The sequence below is a fragment of the Pinus tabuliformis genome, chromosome 7 (assembly GCF_031772625.1).
Source record: "Pinus tabuliformis cultivar Carrire ecotype Pingquan chromosome 7, CPIR1, whole genome shotgun sequence".
Lineage (NCBI taxonomy): Eukaryota > Viridiplantae > Streptophyta > Pinopsida > Pinales > Pinaceae > Pinus > Pinus tabuliformis.
Window position 1 is genome coordinate 280,194,670 of NC_142293.1, and position 25,279 is coordinate 280,219,948.

Genomic DNA, 25,279 nt, shown 5'->3' on the forward strand with positions numbered 1-25,279 from the left:
AAAAAACCACCAACAAGCAACACCCCTTGCTCTTCGATGTTGTGACACCCACTTACCTATGTGATATATATGATTTATTGATACGAGGTGTATTAGAAAATACTTCCCCGAAACAAGTTGCCAAAGACCCTGCATGCACTGCAACAATTGACAAATAAAAATTACCAATCAATCAAGATGGAAAGAAAGCTATCTAATTGTGTCCTCAGACGCATCCAATATCTAGCGATTGATATTACAATACAATATTTAAGAAGCACTGAAAGTAAAACATCAAGATGAATAATCAACTCTGTATCTAAGTAATAACTCTCCCTTTGCTTCAATCCGATTTAGAGTAGATTAAATCCACCTAAAACTGTAATATGGTTGCAAGAAAAAACAAACTCTTGAAACTCCATGATATAAAGAAATATTGAAAGGTTGATACAAGAAAAATTAGGGAAACTACGCATAACACTTATCTTGCCCATGAGATTTTTGGTATTAAAATTAAATATTTTAAATCAACTGATCTGAGTGTAACAAATTAAAATCATGTTTCACTTTTTTTTTTAATACAAATCTGTGAGTTCCCTGCATTGTAAAAAAGAAAGTCTGCAAAATCTTAAACCATGACAGAGATATTGCTGGTTTGATAAAGAAGAATGGTATGAGTTCCCTCGGTACCTCATTTATCTATCAGTACTTCATTTCGACCATGTCCTTATCAAAGCGGGTAAAAAAATCTGTGCTATATACATTCATAGTTTTGGGATGCAAAAATGACATTGGAAAGTCTTTTAATGGGATATGGGAAATAACCCTATACATCAGCTAATACGAAAATCCCAACGCATTTTTAAAAAACAAAACATCTTAAAAGCTAGAATGGACTGCCAAAACCTGTTCAGTAAAAATTAAGTTCTCTGAATGGCTCATATTCAAATGAGAACATTAACAATGATAATTCAATGTCTAGACTAGTCAATTTTGGACAATTAGTGTCAGGAATCTGCGACCACAACATCGGGAATATCTAGCGAGGGCGGAGCACACGCTGTACAATCCACAGGAAAGATTTAAACATCAGAGAATTTACAAATAACCAGCCAAAAGATGAAAGCATTCAAAGCATTTTCCTAATTAAATTTATCCCTAAAAGGTATTCAAAAAAAGCCAAAAAAGTCATTTAAATCATCTAACCAGTTTGAGTTTATATCCCATACTATCTAAAGTCCATATGGATTGCAAAAATACATGTATACTTACTCGTGCACCACGATCTACTGAAGTAGGTTGGGTATTTGCGTCTGACACTTGCTCATCTCCAGTATCATGTTTATAGAAAGTTTGAAGAGCTCTCACTATAAATGGCCGCACTAGATTAACCTCCATTGCAGAAAGGTTTTTTAGCTGCCAATGTTTCCAATTTTTTAATCCGTGTGTGACACTCAAAAGCATTCGTTAGTTTACTCTAATCTTTCAAGCATATATTAAGAATATCTTCATGCTACAAAGACTCTACCTTCACTGCATGAGTTCTAGAGTCAAGTGACTCTAAGCCAGTCTCAACCTTATGGAACCTGACATTCCTTATATCCTCTATTAAAGACCTCACCTACAACAAGGTTGAAATTGGAAATAAGCATTCAAACTACTCTTAGCCAAAGCAGTTTGTAAGAATATATTATTATTTAAAAGATAATAACAAAAGCAACCTCAAAGAATACTTACAAGATAAATGTCTGGTATGTCATCACGTGCGCTAAAATTAATCATGTCCGAATTGTTTAAAAAAGAGGTTAGATATTATAGTTGGAAAAGAATAGGCCTCCACATTGTAAATTGAATCAACATAAATGACTCAACTGGCATTAAAAATAATGGCAATAAGGGCGTCGCTAGAAATACATACTAGTCAAAAAGCAACCTTGATATCTCCACATAATGGAATGGCAGTGGTTGAAATTCTCTTGGGGTTTCACGCTCAGCATCAAGAACTTCTGTCAATCTCTCTGTACAAGCACTTAATTAAATGTTTTCCCACATTTAAACACTTGAAAGAAATCCAGAATGTTATACATCATGAATAACAATTAAAACATCTCCCAAAACAGAGAGTAAGACTGTTTCAAATGTATTATCTTGTTACAAGCTAACCAATACAAAGAGCAAAGACAGATGCATAAATTTCAAAATACAAAATGTTCAAGGCCTCAGTTACAAGGAGAGACTGTGTAAATGCATAGTTGGTAATATGCAGGAAGCCACTGGAGAAGACGGAACAGCCACTAGGATTCGGTTCAGCACCACCATTGATGGCATGAAGCCATGGCAGCAGGTTTTTGCAGTGATTTTCCTCCCAGATTCTCTTCCCTCATCTTGTCTGCATATGTTGATGTGGTTCTCTTGTGCCTCATGGGTTATTCAGTTATGTAGTTATCAGTCCTCATGTGTTTGGTTGTCTTATTTCCTTTCTAAGAGATGGTGGCTTACTCTGCAGGTCTATAATTTGCCATCACATCGGTCTCTGGTGTTCATATTCTTCTGTTTTCTTGGCCCAGGGCTGGCAAGAATTCTCTTTATTTTTTATTTTTCTGTTTGGTGGTGCTAGGAATTTCCTTTTCCATGGCTGTGATGCTAAGGGCAAACTTATGTTGCCATGGAATCTGTTGGTTTATCAGCATCAAAGGTGGAATGAGGAATCTCTTGCCAAAACAAGAGGCAGCAAGAAATTGCTACCCGTTCCTGCCCAACATGGAGTTTTTCTACCAACGGAGGCCCCAATGACTGTATTAAATCAGCAGCCTCTAGAGGGTTATATTGAAAATTCATTGAAAACAGCTCAGATATGTCATTTCATGAGCTTGTGGCCATTTGTTGAGTCAACTGCCAATGTGGATGCTCCAGAGTGGAGCAGCTTTAAAACTACTTCCTCCGGGATATTTCATACTGTTCTTCTAAAGTCCTGAGCATTGAGAATCAGTCTACGACAGAGGCCTATGGAAGAAGCACAAAGTTGGTCCTTTCATGAAGATTCTACTTCCATCCTAGTGCAGCAGAGATTTCACGGCTTACCTCTTGAATTATGGCATGAACCGGTCAATTCTCAAATTGGGAATTCATTGTGATAATTTCTGATGGGATCCAATATTACCCTATACAAATCAATCTTGCATATGCCCAAAGCAATGTGGACTTGAATCTTCACAAAGCCCTACCAGCCTCAGTCTACTTACTACTTGAGGATTTCTAGTGGGAGCAGAAAGTCAAGTATGAGAGTACCCATTCAATTGCAGGATTTGCTCTCAGGCAGGTCACTTGGCTGACACCTGCCCAAAGAAGCAGACACCAAATCAATTAGCAGCAGCTTTCAGAGTCAGATATCAATGAGCATGCCCATCATCTGTTAACTTTTGGGTTACTCTGAAAGTGTTTACATCATGTTTGAGGCTGCTTCATGAACTTTGGGGTACATGGCGTATGATCAGCCCTTGTATGGTCCATGATAGATTTTCCCATGGGAGATGGTCTATGGTGGACATGCACATTGGAGATGGCTTACCCAATGGTTACTTAACCTCAATTGGGTGTTTGCTTGACATTCTTCCCTAGTGCATTGGAAATCCCCTAACAGCTTAAATGACATTCTACACTAAGTCACCAGGTTCGAGTTCGAGTTCGAGGACCATGAAATTTGAATAAAGTTCGGCAACTCAAATTTTGTCGATAAAATTCGACATAAAATTCGACAAATAGAAATTCGAAAAAAAAAATGTATATTAAAGATAGATATATCATATGCATATGAGAAATGGTATGGAGTGAGTTTTATCATGATTATCCTTATAATCAGACTATTAAATGCTTAATATCAAATTTTATATCAGAATAGATCAATTTTTCAATAGCTGCACTCACCAATTGTTAGCTCAAAACCAAATATCAGACCTTTATGACTGCTGCAACCACAGTTTGTAGGCAAAGGATAATCAATTGTATATTCACACTTTTTCCTATCCATTCAGAGACTTATCTATTACACAGATGAAACCTTTTTGGCAGTATGAAATTGTCAATAGAGAACCAGGCAAATGGTGTTGTTTAGCACACATACCAATTTCCATCATATAAGAAAAGTGGAAAGGTTTCAACATAAAATCTGGATCAGTATACTTAACATTTTTGAGTGAAACTGGGGACAAATCTAGTAGACACCCCATGACAGGGATTGACGAACATTCGAGTTATATAATCTATGAAGCTTAAATTCCCTACGAATGCTGTCTTAGCAGCCTCTCCAAAGGTCATCATATGCATGCATGTTAATACAGATGGGTCTCAAACTAACAAATACACGTGGATAACCTTATACTTATCAAGTTATCATATAATATAATCTAAAATCTGTAACCAGAAAAACCACCATGCCAACTACCAAATAATGATTTATTAAAAAATATCATATCACAGGCATAAATAACTAATTTACTACATAAAAAAAGTGACGTTGACACATGAAATGCAAAAGTGCCAAACCAAGCAAAGAAAAATCACCATCTCGGTTGCTAGGGTGCAGAGGAGACAATTTATTTCATAAAACTTGTCACATTCATGCAGGCTTTATACAGGTGGGGATGGCAAACCAAAAAGGATATAGTCATCAATGATCACGATTCACATCAAGGTATTACACAGTAATAAGTATAGGTATTACACATGCCTGTAGGCTGTAGCGGCAGTGGGCACGCGCGTGGTAAACCGTAAATCGAATCAAGTCTACTAGACTCACGCGCCAGTGGGCACGCCTGCGGCTGCAGTTTTCTCGGCCTGGTAAACAGTGAACCACTGAACAGAAGCCCTTACAAAGTTACAAAGACTGGAGACTGGAGTATGTCTGCTGAGTGACGAGTCTGGACCGCCGGCGCCAATGAAACAACGAAACAAAGAAACCCAGGCCGTCCCAAACAGGAACAATAAAACCCGCGGGCGCGCGAAAAAAAAAACGAATTTAATGAAATGTAGCCGAATTTAAACGATTTCAAACGAATTTCATTCGATTTTATTCGCCAGACAATCAAATTCGGGTTGAAATTCGAGTTCGCCGAATTTAATGGCGAACTCGAACGAATATGTTCGTTTTCCCTTGAAAAACGCCGAATTTCGAATTTAATGCTTCAAATTCGGCGTATCTGGTGACTTAGATTCTACATGATGGCCACATGGAGCGTTTGCTTGCTTGGAGAATGACCTACTTGGGAGTGTTTGGCATCCTAGAGGAAGGCATTGGACCCTAGATAAGACAAGGTAGCTTGGATACTTGCATGGGAATCTTGGAGTTGACTTGGCGATGCAGAGATTGTGACAATGTTCATGCAAGGAGAATTGACGTAATGGAGTACATGCCTTGGGAGATTCGTTGGAGTCTTTGGAGACTTGTAGGAAGGGCATTGGACATACCTCATGAAGCTTCCTGCATTTGGCCCAAACAATGAATGTAAAACATAATAGAATTAACACTTGTTTAAATTTCCATCATATGCTGAAGTAGGAAACTTTAGAGACTTGACCAAGCATTATGATATTCTTTTAAATGACCTTGTCAAAAATTAGTTGCAACAACCAATGTTTAATTTGGCAGTTGTGAGAGGAAAGGGCTTCCCTAACAGAAGTAGAACGGTCCTTATATAATGTCCTCTTCGAATTAAATTGCCCAAGGGAGGACAAAGTAGCCTATCTAACCCTGTAGGCTATAGTCAATTGTAAAGGGGAAACCCAATATTTGATGTTATTGGGGTAACATTAGATAATATGGGGCAAAATAGAGGGAAACTTGTTAACCCTTCAAATTAAAATTAGGAGGGCAGACCCCAAAGGGAATCTATAAAAAGGAGAGCGGAGAATCATTTTAATCATCATCATTGTGGATCTTTCTGATTTTTAAGCTGACGCTCATGGAGGGTTTTAACTTTTAAGCCCCCCTTTTATCTGATTGGTTTTGGTGGTGAAAGATTCCACCCTCACCAATCCTTTCCCTCTACTCTGTTTAGAATAACATCTGAGGCAGCATTCGTCCATTTTGAGACAGTGAAGGGTTCTAAGGCTAGGACTGAAGCAGTAAGAGTTTTCCTGAGGCTAGGACTGGAGCAGCGAATGGTAGTAACAGCAAATATGAGGCAGCAGGGGTTTCTGTGACCCTACTTGAGGCAGCGGCCAATCTGGATGGTGGTTTCTTGTGACAGCACATTAAATTTTGAGGCGAAATCTTTGACAGTGAAGTTCCTGGGCCAAATCTGAGGCAGTGAAGGGGTTTAAGGTTCAATTATGACAGTGGATCACCCTTGCAGGTAACCACTGTGACAGCGAGGGTTTTCTGTGGCTGTGGGGCGCAATTATGACAGCAGATCACCCTTGAAGGTACCCACTGGACAGCGAGGGTTTACTGTAGCTGCAGGTTACTCCTGCAAGATTCCTCGTGGCAGCAGCACTCCATTAAGGTCAAATCTGAGGTGGCAGAATACCCCTGAGGCCCTGTTGATGAACCATGAGCGATTCTTTGGCAGCTGATCATCTTTGTGACAGCAGAATCATTCCTAAGGCGGGTCTGTGACAGCAGGATACCCCTGAGGTTTGTTTGCAGCCTCAAGCATCTTTGTGGCGTGATCTTTGGCAAAACAATGTTCGGCTGAGTTGACTGTGGCAGTAAAGAGGCAGCAAGTCTGGATGATTATTGAGGCTGGTTTTAAGGTCAAACCAATAGTATTAGGACCAATGCTGCACGAAACCACCGCACCCTCCTCCCCTCACCCCCCCCCCAAGGATCCAAACCGGGATCCGCATCCCATATGGATCGGTGGGGGATCCACGGTTCCGGAAATCCGGAACCACAGATCGGGCCAGCAATCACGGTTCTTGGAAATTCGGAACCATGCCACAGATCCTTACAGATCCTGATCAGATCCAATGCCCGACGGGCGGTTCCACGGCAGTCGACCCAAAAAACTTATTTTATTTATTTATTTTTCCCTAACTTGAGTTGGAGGTGGGTTTAGGTTGAGTTGGGGAAATAATAGATGGGGATAAAGCTCATTTCCTCCTCTCGTTTCCTCACTCTTGTATTTTTGGAGAGCTTGGAGAAGAGAGGCTTGAGGAGAGTTGGAGTGAAGGAGGAGGAGCTTGGAGGAGTAAAGAAGGGTTTCCATCTACAAGAGCTAAAGACGTAAGTGCAAGCCCCAAAGTCCCTCATTTTTCTGTCATTGTTGTTTGTATAAGCCCCTCATTTTTCTGTCATTGTTGTTTGTATTTTTTCTCCTCCCTCTCCTACTCTTTCCCATTCTTTCTTCTTGTTCATTTCATTGCAGGTTGTCCATCTATATTCATCTTCCAAAACGGTGTTATTTTGGCTTCTATGTATCATTCCACTCTTGGTTTTCATGATGGCAAGGGGGAATAGGAATAGAAGGGAAGAAGAACAAGAGGATAGTTGTCCCCATATGAGTGACCCAATGTATGATGAGGAGGAAGGGTTTGAAGAGGAGACTGAAATGCTAAAGGGGAAAACTGCATTGCCACCCTTGTGGAATTTTGCGACCAAACTTGAAGGGGGAAAAGGTGGTGGAAGCTACCAGTTTTTGTGCCCTCATGGTTGTCATGGAAGAAAACCATATAGTGGTTCATATACCCAGGCAAGAAGTTATATACCTAGGGGGGATAATATGGGGTACCAAGGGAGGTACCCAAGGTAATAATGTAATAATGGGATAGGCCATAGTAATAAATAAAGTGGTTAACCCATATCATGTAAGGGACCACAAGTAGTTAATAATAATGTAATGGGCCCATGGTATTAGTTTGATGGTATGAGGGAACCATGGTAATGATCCATGGTATTGTATGTATGAGACCTATATAGAGGCTAGAGACTCCACATGGGAGATAGTGAAGGATTATTGTATGAACAGGCATATGGCTTGTGGAGTGTTCTCCTTCCTTAAGGAGTGAATGTATGGTGTTGCCCTACCTTAAGGGTTTGATATCAATAAAGAAACATTTCTATCTATTTCTATCTTGTTATTCTTGGGTTATTTTCTATTCTCATATATTTCTGGGTTAGATCTATATCAAGTGGTATCAGAGCTATAACAAGTGGTATCGGAGCTATAACAAGTGGTATCAGAGCACTTTCTTGGGCAAATAAAGGGAGGTACCAAGGGGGGCCAAAAATATAAGAGAATACAAATATACCCAATAAAGAACACTTTATATACCTAGGGGGGATAATATATACCCATGGAGAAGGAGTGAAGGATTATTGTATGAACAGGCATATGGCTTGTGAGTGTTCTCCTTCCTTAAGGAGTGAATGTATGGTGTTGCCCTACCTTAAGGGTTTTGAGATTAATAAAGAAGCATTTATCTATATTTGATCGTGTTATTCTTGGGTTATTTCTATTATCATAATATCTTTGGTTTAGATCTACAACCAAAGATATCAGAGCTGGGTCAGAGCTACAACAAGTGGTATCAGAGCACTTTCTTGGGCACAAAAGTGGAGAATTTTTTTTTATTTTTTGCAGGATTTCAGGGGCGGCGAGTTTGCAGATCAGATCTGTAAGTTTTGGTGCAAGATCTGTAAATTCTAATTGCAAATCTGGATTCTATGTGAAAAAATACCCGATTTCAAAAAAAAAAAATCGGTCGAATCAGAGTCCGGATGAAGGAGATATCGCTGATTTAAAATCAGTGGGGTTGCAGACAATTTTTCAGGGCAGCGAGTTTGCGGCGCAGATCTGGACGTCCTGGTGGAAGATCTGCAAAATCTAATTGTAGATCTGGATTGTTTGAGAAAAATTACCCGATTTCAAAAAAAAAATCAGTCGAATCGGAGTCCGGATGAGGGAGATATCGCTGATTTAAAATCAGCTCTTTTTGCAGAAATTTTGGTGACGGCGAGAGAGTTGCAGCGCAGATATGGAATTCTAGTGCCTGGATCAAGATTTCTATCACATGGGTAGATGCAGAATGATTGTTCCATTTCTAAAAATAGGTCATAATAGGGATTCTGAGCAATATTGACTAAACTGTGACAATTTCAAATTTTCTCCAAGTAAGTGAATTTTTTCAAAACCCTCTTCATGGCGACTCTATGTTTTACAGGAAAAGATAATGGTCCTACTATTGAAGAATTCATACAAAGAATAAAGTCCAAATATGGGATATGTTGGAAAGCTATAGTACGGCTTAATTTGACAGAAGAGGCTGACAAATGGTGGAACTCACTTGGCATCAAACAGTTGGACGACTTGTCAGATAAAGAATTTGAAAAACTCTTTATGGACAAATGGTCTCATGCCAGAAAACAAGATAAAGAGAAACATGTGGGGCTATTTCCTACTGATATATCTTTATTGCAGGTTCATGGATTGATTCAGAAAGAGAAGATCATTGTTTCTAATTCTATCAATCCTAGTGGTAAACATAATTTTATCAATGTTAATTTGGAAAAAAAATTGCAAGTCCCAGCAAAACATATTGAAAATACACAGGTTGATGATAAGGATGTTCAAATTTATAAGGATTTGAAGCTTTCTATGGATAAGTATGTGTTGCATGGTGATTTTTATACTTCAGAGATGGATAATATGGATGTTGTTTTGGGATATCCTTGGATGGAATCTGTGGGTACTATCAATATTAATGTGCATAAGAAATTCCTGAAGCTCTGGTATAAAAAGAAGAAAATTACATTAGAGGATATTTCCATTAATAAACAGGTAGAGTCCAAGGAGGCTGAAGGAGAAGATGTTCCAGGGTCTGACATATTAGATGATGAGCCAGTGATGATAGACAATCAAACACAAACAGAGGCTGAAGCAGAAAAGGTTCCAGGTGCTGATACATCAAAGGAGGGATCAGTGGTTGAAGTCATATTGGAAAAGAAGACACCACAACAGGCACCACAGCAGGGTGAATTAAAGAAAAAGACACCGTGGGTTAAAACTTCAACATATCATCACCCACATCACCCCGCAAGAAAACAAACAAAAAGATGGCAACCAAGTAGTCACAAGGACAACAACCCCCGTATGACGGATAGCGAGGAGAGAAGATCCACCTACTACACATCAACACAGAAGAGCTGCCACGGTCAACTTCCATCTCAAGCGAGCGAGGCATCAGCGAGATCGAGGGTTCACCTTTCTCTTGGATGGCTAGATGCACGTGCATGTTATCAGTGGACTACTCTTTTGAGTAGATCTTATTATTTGTGTTCTTCCCATGTTTCGGGGACGAAACATGCTTAGGGGGATGGAATGTTATATACCTAGGGGGGATAATATGGGGTACCAAGGGAGGTACCCAAGGTAATAATGTAATAATGGGATGGGCCATAGTAATAAATAACGTGGTTAACCCATATCATGTAAGGGACCACAAGTAGTTAATAATGTAATGGGCCCATGGTATTAGTTTGATGGTATGAGGGAACCATGGTAATGATCCATGGTATTTTATGTATGAGGCCTATATAGAGGCTAGAGACTCCACATGGAGAAGGAGTGAAGGATTATTGTATGAACAGGCATATGGCTTGTGGAGTGTTCTCCTTCCTTAAGGAGTGAATGTATGGTGTTGCCCTACCTTAAGGGTTTTGAGATTAATAAAGAAGCATTTATCTATATTTGATCTTGTTATTCTTGGATTATTTCTATTATCATAATATCTTTGGTTTAGATCTACAACCAAAGATATCAGAGTTGGGTCAGAGCTACAACACAAGAAGGCATCTTTGTGGGGTGTTCAACAGTGATGACAAAAAGGGTGTCGTGGGGATAGCAATATGCTCAAAGGTTTCAGTTGAACAAAGAAGAAAATACATCCAAATAGAGGTTGCACAATAGAAAAACAAGAAACAAAAAACTCGTTCTGAAACAAGTGCAACCTCTAGATTTGGTAGCTCATCTCCTCATGGTACTTCTGCAACCTCCGGAAGTAGAAGAACAATAGGGGATTTCCTGAATGTTGTTGGGAGGGATGATGTGGATGGAATGATAGTCTGGTTTCTTTGTGCTTGTGGTGTACCATTCAATGTGCTTCGCTCTCCCTATCGGCATGATATGGTTAAGGCCATCAATGAAGCCCAAAAAGGATACAAGAGCCCCAACTATGAGAAAGTTATAACAATGTAACTAGAAAGAGAAAAAACAAAAGTTCAAAGAGCTTTGATAAATTTTACAAATGAGTGGGTGGATTGTGGGGTATCCATTGTATCAGATGGGTGGACAAATTTTAGAAACCAACATTTGATAAATGTTCTTAGTGTTTCTGCTAGTGGTGCAGTATTTATTACATGTCATGACTCCTCCTCGATCAGTGCAACTTCCCAAAACATTGCAGATCTCCTATTGCAATCAATCAAAGATGTTGATCCTAATAATGTGGTTCAAGTGATCACTGATAATGCAGCAAATTGTAAGGCAGCAAGAAAAATTATTGAGCATATTCATCCACACATCTTTTGGTTTGGGTGCTTGGTGCACATAGTGAACCTTTTGATGCATGATATTGTGAAGCATAAAGAATGTGGATGGATTAATGAGCTTTACAAGAGAGGGAAGCAACTCATTAAATTTATCATAGGGAATACTATGGTAAACTACTTTTATGGCGCTTATTCCAAATTGCAATTGTTTAAACTTGAAAAAACAAGATTTGCAAGTTATTACCTCACCTTTAGGCGACTAGTGAAGGTGAGACAAGCTTTAACTAATATGGTGACCTCTGAATCATGGGAGGACATTAACATTGATAGAGATGGTGCTTATGTAACCAAGGACACTATTCTTGACAGTTACTTTTGGTCATAGATTAAATATGTTCTGTAATTCACCAAACCAATTTATTACATGATCAAGTTTGCAGTTTCAAATCGGCTAATAATTAGGGAGGTGTATGAGCAAATAGATAGCATGTTGGGGCAGATTAAAGACATTGTTGAGCTTAGATATATCACCTTGTACAATTATATTCGTGCAGAGGTGGAAAAACGATGGGATATGCTAAACATCCCATTGCATGCCTTAGCATATTTTATGACACCCAAATATTATCATCCATCATGGCTTTCAACACTAGCACCTAGATCCAGAGGTTCTAAATGGTTATATGAAAGCATTGGATAAATTAGTCCCTGATGAGGAAGAGTCTGCCATGCTACAGAAACATTTGAACTATATGCTTAGCACTGGTCCATTTGGGGGCATGCACGCAATTAGAGATTGAGAGAATTTATCTTCTCTTAACTGGTGGAACATGCATGTAGGCGTTACTCCACTTTTCCAAACTTTGGCATTGCGGGCGTTATCCAAGGGTAAGCACGTCTTCTGCAGAGAGGTGTTGGAGCTCTTATTCTTTCATCCACAGTGTTAAAAGGAACAAGTTAAGTTTAGACCGGGCAGAGAGCTTGGTTTATGTTCACTACAACTTAGGATTGTTATCCCATTACTATGACGATGCAAAGACTAATAAAGACCTTAAGGTTTGAGACAAAAATCCAGAGGAACCCAATTTGGAGAATGGAGTGTTGTGATTAGAACAATTGGAGGATGCTCTTATCCAGGATGATGATGATCGAGTTGAGATACCACCTCCATCTAGTCCCTTGGTTGGTGTTACCCACCACCTATGTGTAACATCTATAAGAGAAAAAGATTTCTCCTAGATGGTCCTCAGCTGGCAGCCAGGAGCCCCTTAGAGCCACCAGATAGCTCAATGTGCCATTGTCTCTGCCACTTGAGCCAGACATGTGGTCCCTCAACCACTTGTCATGATTGTATGTTTGAAGATGTGCTTCCCGACCCCAAAGTTATGGCTTTTCATTGGTATAGTTGAGTAATTTTCCTTACTTTTCATGGGCACTTTTGGGCATGAATTGGTGGGGGGATTCGGTGGAAAGAGTGGGTTAGGTTTGTATTCTTGTCTCCATTGCCCAATTTCGTGGTTACCCTTGTATCCTAGTCCTGTGGGATCTCCTTTACTGGCCATTAGCTTTAGGGTTGGCACTACATAGGAAATCTTGATTTTGGTTGCTCAGTCCTGCTTCCCGATACCACCTACATCACTCCCCTTCAACTCATTTTAGCCCCATTCATTTGTTTTCCCATCCAAGTCCACATGTGTCCACTGGGTCCACATAAGGTTAGCCTCCCCTTCCCCTTGTCTGCACCTTCAGTCGGGCCTAGAATGATGCCCCAGAGGTTGATGCAACTAAAAAGAAAAGAAAAAGCATAATTTGGCCACTCTCAACAGGAAATGCACCACAAAATGCAAAAGATGGTTGGGACATACAGACTTAGCACATTGGAAAAATCCAAACATGAGCTCTACCACTTATCCATGGCCATCACCATGGTTCATATGGGCCCTAGATGAGCCCCCTCCATCATTAAGGAACCCATGATTGTCCCAACCCGTGGTCGGCGATGAATTGCCCCACTTTAAGGGGGTATACACTGCTATGCTCTCATCCCCTGAGCCCCGAGTAGTTTGAAGAAAAATCAATTAAAGGCAAAAGGCATATGAAGAAGGGTGGAAAAAAAAAGGTTGAGGTAACTCATGTACCACGATTTGCTCCCTCCTACACTCATACCCAAGTGTGGACTTCCCTTATTATAGTTACCCTTGCACCTTGACATGTAGTCTGGATGATTCCCCTGATCCCCACTCCATTCCATTACTATATCATTTGCCACCTACCACTTGAAGAGTGTACCATGGACCTGTCACCCCCTTTAAAGGTTGAGACCACCTAATAGGGTCCTTGGTTAACCCCCTATCGAGCTTGAAGGCACTTGCACATGCCAAAGCCCATTATGGAAGGGCATGCCACCATGAAGTTCCCCAATGATCCAATGACTTGTCAGCTCTTTTACATGATTATTCAAATGATTTGTTATATTGGAGGGCAAGGAGACGCATTGCATCTTATGCAGGATTGCAAGTGGGTCTCCATTTGGCGCCTAGTCTCCCTATACGAGGTCTTAACCCTCCAGAGGGCCACATTCGCTCTTGTAAGGTGAGTGTTGAAGGCCATGGGCCTCCACCATAGCAGAGATTACTTCATGGATCCCTAGCACCAATCATTGATTACTCGTTTTCCACCTTTTTGGATGAACATGATGCACCTCGGTCACCATGCCCAATTGGCTCCACATTTGCACCACATAATAGGCAAATGTTCCAAGGTCTAAAGGATGTCTCCCGCTGCAGAGGAGGGCTTATATCGTTATCCTAGCCCTTACAGATGGTCTACTGGAATTTTTGATCCACTTGGAGACCCATGAAGATGTCCTTTTTCCCCTCACACCCACTTGGGGGCACCACAGGGATTCACTTGGAGGACAAGGGGCCAACCCCTTGTCTGTTATGCTTGAGGTCCATTCTCACATCATGTCACACTAAGGACTTCATTAGGCCTCCTCAAAGGCCCAACAACTCACTTTGTTCATCATTCGACCCTCTTCAGAGGCTTCTTATTATGTTATTGAGTTATTTAGTGGGCTTGTCACCAAAAGTATTGTTATTATGCACATATTTTATTTTAGGGCCTCAACTAGGCCAAATTAGCTAAAGCACACTCATTAGTGATTGTATAAATAGAAGTGAGATGATTCATTTTCATCATCATCACTTGGATTGGGTTTTTATCTCTTGTGAGATTTTCGTTATCTATTTTGGAGGACTATTTTGGATGTAATGGATGAATTTTGATGCTTGGATATCTCTTTCTTTTCTTGGAGCTTGATTATTGGCATAATTTGGTAATTGGATATACTCTTTACACATGTAAGTAATCTTTTCATGGCCATTCTTGTTATTTTCTTTAATACATTGATGTTGTTGGGACTTTCACTATACTAGATCTGAAATTTACTGCTTTTCTTATGCAAAATTGTGGAAATTTAGTCTTTTGTAGCGTTCCATCACCTCATGTATCATGTGTGAAAGGGTGAATGTTCCTAGAGATTGTTTCTATTGAATACATCTTGATAAGTCATCAATTATTTCAAGTTGAAGTATAAATTCTTCTCGCAATTGTTCTCATGCCCTAATTGCCATGCAAAGTTGTCAAGGGGGGTCCTTGATTGGGTGTAGTTCCTCTAAACCACAAATATCATCTTGACTCCATTTTCCCCATTGGATAAGGCACTGATCTTTCCATAGGTGATCATTTTCAAAGCTTATTTCTCCCACCTTCCCCTCTTTTTCAAGGACTACCCTCCATAGGTCACCTAGAGCATCACTTTTCTCACAATTTAGCCACCAAAAGAATTCAATAGCTTGTCCACAACTGCATTTGTGTGTCCTCTAGAGGCCCTCCAAATTTCACGAAATTCCGAAGGTGGGATCTTGAGATATTTCAAGCCCTAGCTAGAAGATCGATTCTTGCCCTTGGTTTCCCATTGGCTAGTGACCTCATTAGGATCATAGCATTAAATCATCAAAAAATAATCTTTCTTTGATCCTCTTCCCTTCCCTAATTAGGTCAAGTACATCCTTGATTGATCAACTCCATATCCTTGACCTAATTTTGTGCCCACCTGGCCCTTTTGTAGTCCCGCAACTTGTTGACTCCAATTCCACAAAGATCACTTAGAAGCCAAGCATTCATAGGGCCTTTTGAGTCTAGGGGCTTCCTTGATAAGATATACTCTCAAACCCTAACCTCAAAGACCCTCTTAGCCCTTCCTAGAGAGCCTATCACCTTGCTTCCCGAGCAAGCAAACCATACAATTGAGTCTCTCTTGTGAATAGGCCTTAGGAATCACTCTTTATCCTTTCATTGACCTACTCATCTAGTGATTCCCTTTATACCGAGTCTCCTCCCATCAGTAAAAGTTTGTAAAGAGCGGTGAGCCTTAGCTGAGGTGACAGTGGGATATCGCTCCATTATTGCCCTTGACCTAGTAGTTTCCCTTTAGGATCCCCTCCTAAGACTCCTTCTAGTTTGAGCGAAAACATTTTGGTGCCATTGCTAGGGAGGAAGCAAGTCCACCTCCCTAGTGAATCATTGAGGAATTGATTAATTGATAACACTTCTAATATTCCTCTGCAACTCCATTCATTGTCCAAACCCCTAGTTTGCTTGAAGGTGACAACATTCCTCCTCTAACTAGGGTCGTTGCAAGAAGGGGAGAACGAACTCCATCACCTGTTAGAACCGCCCTTCTCCCTAAATTTGAAAAGGTCAGTGATCCTATCCCAAAGATGGGAACTAGTTCTAGCACTGACCCAAAACAAGACCAACCCAAAATGACAAAACGTGAAAGGAATTTGGTTAATGCCTTTGCCCCTTTGAAATTGAGTGATGACCAAAAACCTTTGCTTGAGAAATATAATAATTGTTGCCCAAGTTCAAAGGCGATGCTACCATATGTGCCCATGACTTTATCAAAGAATTCTATTGGAATATGTCTCCTAGGTTGATATTTGATGAAGATAGGGTCATGATGCTTTTTGCTTTGTCTGTGAGGGACAAACAAGGGAATGGTACCTTAGTCTTCCCCCAGCATGCATAGATGACTCTGACTAATTTGACGACGTGTTCATGAGAAGATGGTCATGTAATGCACAAGGAACCTTCAACATTGAGAAGTTTTATCAAATAAGTAGGGGAAGGGAAGACATCCGAGAGTTCATCCAAAAATTTGATAAAGTAGTTAGGGATATCCCCGACCATTTGAAGCCCCCTGATGCTAACATTCTCAACAAATTCATCAAAGTTGTGGATGGCCACCTAACATATACATTAAAAGACAAGAAACCTTCAACCTTGGTTGAGGCTAAAGAGCTAGCAATGGAAGTCAATGAAAACTTGTGAATCTCCAAAATGGAGCTAATGACCATCCCAAGGCTAAAACAAAGTTCAAGAAGGAAAAATCCAAAGATCAACACGAAGAAACCCTTATGGTACTTCTCAAGAAAATGGAAAAGCTCAGCAAAGAAATGAACTCACAAGATAGGCTCTGCATGAACAAGTTCACTGCCTTGGAAAGGGCCCAAAAATCTAGCTATAACCCAAAAGGGAAGCCTTTTCCTAAGAAGCAAAATGAAGAGGACAAGCCAAGCTCATCTCAAGTCCCCAACACTTTGGCTCCAACAAATGTTGTTGAACAAGATTCATCCTCTGAAGATGAGCAAAGTGATGAGGATGAAAATGATGACGAAGAAGTAGATGAGCAAGCTAACCTTGTAGAATTTGAAGCCTTCAACATTTTGCGAGGGGGTTCATATATTCATCCTCCCATTAGTGAGGTCATTATCAAAGAAGAAAAAGAAGAGTCAATCCTTAATGTTGATGATAGTGGAAGACTCATGGGGGTCCAATATTCATGAAAGGAAAACACAATAAAGACCCCACAACCTCCAAGGAACCCAACAAAGACGACTCAATTCCCAAGCAGGGCCCTCCTAAAGAACCTCTCCCTAAAGATCCCGTCAATAAGGATCCTCTGAAGAAAGCCAATCACAAAAAAGATCCTCAAAAGAAAGAGACCATCAAAAAAAAGGATAAGGACAAAGAGGTTGCACTTGACATTGATCTAGAGACTACTATAGGGAAAATGACTATACCAGTTCCATTAAAAGAGATTGTGAAGCTTCCCGACAACAATGGAAAATTAAGAAATCCTTGGGCTTTGAAGAGGAAGAACTACATGAATCATTGCAAAATATCCATCTTCCCGATCTGAACCCAGGACATGAACCATTCATCCTTACCTTAACCGGAAATGACCTTCTATTACATAATTGTATGTTGGATTCAGGGGCTTCTACAAACATCATGTCATTAAAGGTCATGAAGCAATTAGGTCATAGCGTCATTCGAAGGTATAAAAATGTGTGTGGTTTTAATTCCAAACCTGTGGAAGTAGAGGGCCTCATAAAGGACATTAAGGTTTCTCTAGCTATGAACCCCAATATATCATTGCTTATGGATGTTGTGATCATAGATATCCCTGATGCTTAGGGGATACTACTATCGAGGAAGTGGGGAACCATTGTTGGAGGTCATCCCTAGATGGACTTGTCATATGCCACTATTTTGCAATCTAATGGAACCCCCTTTATTCTTTTTAGAGAACTTGCATACCCTATTCATGTGATCAATCCAAGACTGATCCCATACTACAAGACACATGATATTGAGAAGCCTTCTCCCATTCTCCCTTCACAAGAAGTTTGTATTCTCAAGTGACCAAATCACAAGCAAACAAAAAGTGGAAGACTAAAAGGGAATACAAGGTTGGGGATGTGGTCTTGGTAGACAAAAATCCAATGCTCGTCAGGATTCATGAGAAAGTTGGGGAGGATTATTACTACATTGCCAAACTCAACGATGAACTTTGGCCGCAACTGGTCAAGTTAAGACATATCACCCCTTTCCTTGATACTTGACATTGTATTATATGCATGTTAAGGTAGGATGCGTCGCAAGCTAATTTTCTCATTAGAACTAACATCATATGATATTCTCGTGATAGATTAGTTCCATTTAGATCAAATTTGCACTTTAATTTCTCGTTGATTTTTACAGCCTAGTAATAAGCATGGGTGATCATAAGACACCCACAAAAACATGTTACCCGGTGCGCTTGGTATTTGATATGTGCAGGTAATAGGTTTGCGATACCAAGAGATTGTTGGTGTTCTCATGACCTCTCGTTGAGTAGCTTAGTGCACTTTCCCAACAGCTCATGTCCCAGTTGGACCCAGATGTTACCCACCACTTGTGGGTAACATCTATAGGAGAAAATTTTGTCTCCTAGATAATCCTCAGGCACCGGCCAGGAGCCCCTTTTCAGCCACCAGATAGCTCAATGTGTCATTGTCTCTGCCACCTCAGCCAGCCATGTGGTCCCTCAACCACTTGTCATGATTGTATGTTTGAAGATGAGCCTCCCGACAATAAAGGTATGGATTTTCATTGGTATAGTTGAGTAAGTTTCCTTACTTGTCATCGGCACTTTTGGGCATGAATTGTTGGGGGCATTAGGTGGAAAGAGTGGGTTAGGTTTGTATTCTTGTCTCCACTACCCAATTTCGTGGTTACCCTTGTATCCTAGTCTCGTGGGATCTCCTTTATTGGCTATTAGCTTTAGGGTTGGCACTACATGGGAAATCCTGATTTTGGTTGCGTGGTCCCACTTCCTGATACCACCTACGTCACTCCCCTTCCACTCATTTTAGCCCCATTCATCTATTTTCCCATCCAGGTCCACATGTGCCCACTAGGTCCACATAAGGTTAGCCTCCGCTTCCCCTTGTCCGCACCTTGGGTCAAGCCTAGAATGATGCCCTGGAGATTGATGCAGCTAAAAAGAAAAGAAAAAACATAATTTGGCCACTCTCAATAAGAAATGCACCACAAAATGCAAAAGATGGCCAAGACATACAGATTTAGCACGTGGGCAAAAGCCAAACATGAGCTCTACCCATTATCCATGGCCATCACCTTGGTTCCTATGGGCCCTAGACAAGCCCCCTCCATCATTAAGGAACCCATGATTGTCCCAACCCCTGGTGGGTGATGAATTGCCACACTTTAAGGGAGTATCCACTACTATATATTACACATCATGCTCTCATCCCCTGGAGTCCCAAGCAGTTATCAAAGAAAATCAATCAAAGGCAAAAGGCATATGAAGAAAGGTGGAAAAACAACGGTCAGGGTAACTCATGTACCATGATTTGCTCCCTATTACACTCATATACCCAAGTGTGGGCTTCCCTTATTATAGCTACCCTTGCACCTTGACATGTGGTCTAGATGATTCCCCCGATCCCCACTCCATTCCATTATTATATCATTTGCCACCTACCACTTGAAGAGTATACCATGGACCTATCACCACCTTTAAAGGTTGAAACCACCTAATAGGGTCCTTCGTTAACCCTCTATTGAGCTTGAAGTCACTTGTACATGCCAGAGCTTTAAGTCACTTGTACATGCCAAAGCCCGCTATGGAAGGGCATGCCACCATGAAGTGCCCCATTGATCCCATGACTTGTAAGCTCTTTTACTTGATTATTCTAATGATTTGTTATATTGGAGGGCAAGGAAACGCATTGGATCTTATGCAGGATTGCAAGTGGGTATCCATTTGGGCTTTGGTCTCCCTATACGGGGTCATAGCCCTCCAAAGGGCCACATTGGCTCTTGTAGGGTGAGCGTTGAGAGGCATGGGCCTTCACCATAACAGAGATTACTTCATGGATCCCCAGCATCGATCATTAATTGCTCGTGTTCCACCTTATTGGATGAGGATGATGCACCTGGATCACCAAAACCAATCGGCACCACACTTGGCAGATGTTCCAAGGTCCAGAGGATGTCTCCCACTACAGAGGGAAGGCTTATGTCATTATCCCAGCCCTTATAGATGGTCTACAAGCATTTTCGATCCACTTGGAGACCCATGAGGATGTCCTTGTGCCCCTCACACCCACTTGGGGGCACCACATGGATTCTCTTGGAAGACAAGGGGTCAACCCCTTGTCCATTATGTTTGAGGTCCATTCTCACATCATGGCACACTCAAGACTTCATTAGGCCTCCTCAAATGCCCAACGACTCACTTTGTTCATCATTTGACCCTCTTAAGAGGTTTCTTATTAAGTTATTAAGCTATTCGGTGGGCTTGTCACCAAGAGTATTGTTATTATGCACATTATTTTATTTTAGGGGCTCAACTAGGCCAAATTAGCTAAATAGAACTCATTAGTGATTGTATAAATAGAAGTGAGATGATTCATTTTCATCATCATCACTTCGATTGGATTCTTATCTCTTGTGAGATTTTCGTTATCCCTTTTGGAGGACTATCTTGGATGTAATGGATGAATTTTGATGTTTGAACTTTGGATATCTCTCTTTTCTTAGAGCTTCATTATTGGCATAATTTAATGATTGGATATATTCTTTACACATGTAAGTAATATTTTCTTGTCCATTCTTGTTATTTTCTTTAATACATTGATGTTGTTGGGATTTTCGCTATACTAGATCTGAAATTTATTGTTTTTCTTATGCGAAATTATGGAAATTTAGTCTTTTCTAGCGTTGCATCATCTCATGTATCATGTGTGAAAGGGTCAATGTTCCTGGAGATTGTTTCTATTGAATACATCTTGATAATTCATCAATTATTGCAAGTTGAAGTATAAATTCTTCTAGCAACTGTTCTCATGCTCTAATTGCCATGTGAAGTTGTCTAGGAGGCTCCTTGATTGGGTGTAGTTCCTCTAAATCACAAATATCATCTTGACTCCATTTTCCCCATTGGATAAGGCACTGATCTTTCCATAGGTGATCATTTTCAAAGCTTATTTCTCCCACCTTCCCCTCTTTTTCAAGGACTACCCTCCATAGGTCACCTAGAGCATCACTTTTCTCACAATTTAGCCACCAAAAGAATTCGATCGCTTGCCCACAACTGGGTTTGTGTGTCCTCTAGAGGCCCTCCAAATTTCACGAAATTCTAACAACGGGATCTTGAGATATTTCGAGCCCTAGCTCGAAGGGCGATTCTTGCCCTTGGCTTCCCATTAGATAGTGACCTCATTGGGATCATCGCAATAAATCATCAAAAGAAGATTCTTTCTTTTATCCTCTTCCCTTCCCTAATTAGGTCAAGTACATCATTGGTTGATCAACTCCATACCCTTGACCTAATTTTGGCCCACTTGGCCCTTTGTGGTCCCGCAACTTATTGACTCTAATTCCACAAAAATCACTTAGAAGCCAAGCATTTATAGGGCCTTTTGAGTCTAGGGGCTTCCTTGATAAGATATACTCTCAAACCTTAACCTCAAAGGCCATCTTAGCCCTTCCTAGAGACCCTATCACCTTGCTTCCCAAGCAAGCAAACCATACAATTGAGTCTCTCTTGTGAATAGGCCTTAGGAATCACTCTTTATCCTTTCATTGACCTACTCATCTAGTGATTCCCTTTATACTGGGTCTCCTCCCATCGGTGAAAGTTTGTAAAGAGCAGGGAGTCTTAGCTGAGGTGACAGTGGGCTATCACTCCATTGTTGCCCTTGACCTTGTAGTTGCCATTTAGATTACCCTCCTAGGACCCTTGCTAGTTTGAGCAGTAACAATTCCCAGGATCCATGCTTTAACACCAACAGCAAGGGTCATCTCCATCAGTTCCACTACCACAACTTCCAGAGCCACCATCTTCACTATCTTCTTCATTGCCACCATGTGGAGGCTCACGTCCTATTCGTGGTGGAAAGAGGAGAGATTAGTAGATATATTCACAGTCACTGCTTTTGCAGAGAATAGACTTGTAGTCTTGTTGTGAATTTGAACTTTTTTGTCTTACTCTTCCTAGTTCAGTGTGTACTTGAGTCTTGGTGGTGGCCAAGTGGCCTATTTTGTAAACATTATTATTTGAATTTTGGACATGAGTCATGTTGACAGTTGCTCACTTGCTCGATAAGTTACTTGAATGTTTGATGATTTTATCTTCTAAATATTTTATGTTTTGTGATATGCTTAAAAATTTGATGTGTGTTTGTAATTGTTATAATCTAGATGGTTGATGCTCGAATAATTAACATTGATGTACAATGAAATCATGGATGCCATATCTATCTTGATTTATGTAAAAATATGCATGTTGTCATGTCTTCTACAACTAATTTGGTATTTGGGATGTTTTTTTAATATAAATGCAAAAAAATATTATTTATATCTATATATATGTATATATATATATATATATTAGTAGACACTTCGCTTCATAGATTTTTGGGAAATGACACTTCCGTGTCCCCTTTTCGTGCAACATTGATTAGGACTGTAGGGTTTGCTAGCAATTGTTGTGAATCTAAAACTTTAGTGTGTTATTGAAAGGACTATGGGTTTGCAACCCTTTATGTATTGTTGTATTGGCTACATGTGTATGAGTTGGTGGAATTAATACTGGTTATACTATTTATTGCATTCAATATTATCTCTGTTTGCAAAAATTGAGAGATTAATGTGATACTAGTTACAATAAAATTTATTGTCGTGTGCTCCTTCCAACCCTAAGGGCACTTTTCCCCTAAGGGATATTACACCTTATTCATCAGCGGCGATTAAGAATTGGAAGTGTTGGGAATTGAAACTATAATTTCTACAAGAGGCTTTGGTTGCTCCTCCTTATCTTCGTGTTATCGAACTTTTACTTGATATATTATTCATCAAACTAGCCATACAGCTTGAGATATTCACAATATTTTCTTGGTGTTTCCCTAAGTACTACTTGGTTTATCAAGTTTGGTTTTTGCCCATAGTTTCTCCCATCATATATAAAGGTGGAAGACGCAATGTTACTTGGGAGCAGGAGCGGGAAGTGAGAGCGGGAAGCGGGAGGGAGGAGTGACATTTTCAAAAGCTCCTAGGTTAGGAGCGAATCAGTGTATATTTTGATGCATATATGTCAACAAAAGCATGTAAAATGATAAATTAGATATAAAAAGCATAAAAACATGGATTAAACCATATAACATCAATCATCTAGAAATTATAATCTTCATCAACCACGTCCACAAGTTACAAGTTCTCATTTATATAGCATGTAAGGGTGCACATAACCAAAATACAATAGAGTGCAATCCATATCTAAACCGAAAATACATCAACAAATACGCTCTAGATGGCCTCTAGCATCCAAAAAAATCATGCTACAACAAATAGCTACATATCATCAAAATCATTGCCTATCATGGGATCTTTGTCACTAATATCACCCTCTAAGTAATTACATAAAAATAGAAAAAATGTAGCATGTCAAGTCAAGATTTTGTTTGAGTGATGAGTACCTTTTTAATAGGGTCATGATAGAGGAGTTCGACAACCAATGTCACTAACATCAAGGTACATAGAGGGTTTGGTGCTCTTGATTAAATACTAGTCTCATACCCTAGTACATGACAAAATCCAATGGAAACAATGCAATTCCCCCAATCCTGAAATCCTGAAAAATTGATAGTTCAGCTGGATTTTGAGTGTGATCTAAAATTCTACTTTCTCCATATGAAATCCAATGAGGTCGGAACCACTCTCAAATATCCCGAGTCATTTCATGATAATGTTAAAAATTTAAGTAAAAGCCACATTCTCCTTATCTTTCATTTTCATTGGCATTACCATAAATTACATATCAATACTAGGGACATAAGGTTGAATATTATGTTGTCCTAATCAAAAACTCTTGTTTCTTTGAAAAAAAATTGTGTTTGGAACATCTTTGCGACAAAAATTTTGTGAAAAAACCAAGGAGCAAATTTTTTTGTGGGAGGATGCTCCAGGAGCGATTCGAGGGGGGGGGGGGGGTGTGGGAGCCGCTCCCCCACAATCCTGGGAAGAAGTGCTAGGTGTATATATAGAAAGATCGAAAAGACTTCTTTTGAAACTGTTTTCCTGACTATTGATTTGGTTGTAAGAACCCCTTTTGGAGTTTATATTAGATCTCCAAAGCAAACTGAAAAGCTTACTGCAAAGAAGTGATAAGGAAAAGCACCATTCATTACTTCAAATAACGAAACGATTCTTCAATGAAACTTAATCTGAAAGGGCTCATCAAACACTGCGTCTTCCAATTTTATAGACGGCTAGTTGAGCTGATAGATATATTTTTCCACAAATTGCCTAGTGAATTACCTATCTTCATTATATTCTAGGGAGTAAAATCTTTTGTTGACTGCTGCATTGAACTGTGGCTGGTATTGCTAATGGGCTAAGTTACCAAGAAACGGAAACAGATACGGATCCATGATATTTTTGAAAAGCCAACATCTGGATACGGTGGGAAATGCCACGTATAAAAAATACAAAAATATATTTTTTTTTATTTTAAAAGACATATTCAAAGATAGAGATCAAAACCATTCACGAATCACAACAGTAGAACTGAAATCATGCTTCATACAAAAAGGATAATTGTAAATACAAAAAGTCTAACTACACGTGGAAAAATGGGTCTGCATGCTCATCAATTGAATAATTCAACTCTACATCATGATCAACCTGTCATCTTCATTGAAATTTGCCTTAAAATCTAAAATTCCCATCTAGCTACAGAAGTAAATGAATATTGTACACTTTTGAGAACATGCTATAGTCTATGTATCATATTGTTCTAAGATGACTCTTCAGCTAGAATTGGATGGGATTGATCTAATTAAATTATTATTAACACAACCATCCTTTGTACACTATATATTATTATCTATGTATTGT

At 39.8% G+C, this 25,279-nt stretch overlaps 1 protein-coding gene across 3 annotated transcripts in view; it reads right to left on the reverse strand.

The window, feature by feature from the left end:
* Positions 1–630: 630 nt before the first annotated feature.
* The window catches only part of PSF2, a 116,514-nt gene continuing 91,865 nt past the window's right edge, over positions 631–25,279 (reverse strand). For 2 of the 3 annotated variants that reach the window (XM_089455804.1, XM_089455805.1), the window contains exons 5-9: positions 1,898–1,997; positions 1,717–1,747; positions 1,508–1,600; positions 1,252–1,395; positions 631–1,039 (exon numbers count right to left, since the gene is read on the reverse strand). In XM_089455804.1, coding sequence (XP_089311930.1) covers positions 1,019–1,039; positions 1,252–1,395; positions 1,508–1,600; positions 1,717–1,747; positions 1,898–1,997 — 389 coding nt within the window. In that variant the 3' untranslated portion in view covers positions 631–1,018. The remainder of the gene's footprint in view (positions 1,040–1,251; positions 1,396–1,507; positions 1,601–1,716; positions 1,748–1,897; positions 1,998–25,279) is intronic. The other variant, XM_089455803.1, reaches the window with a different exon arrangement.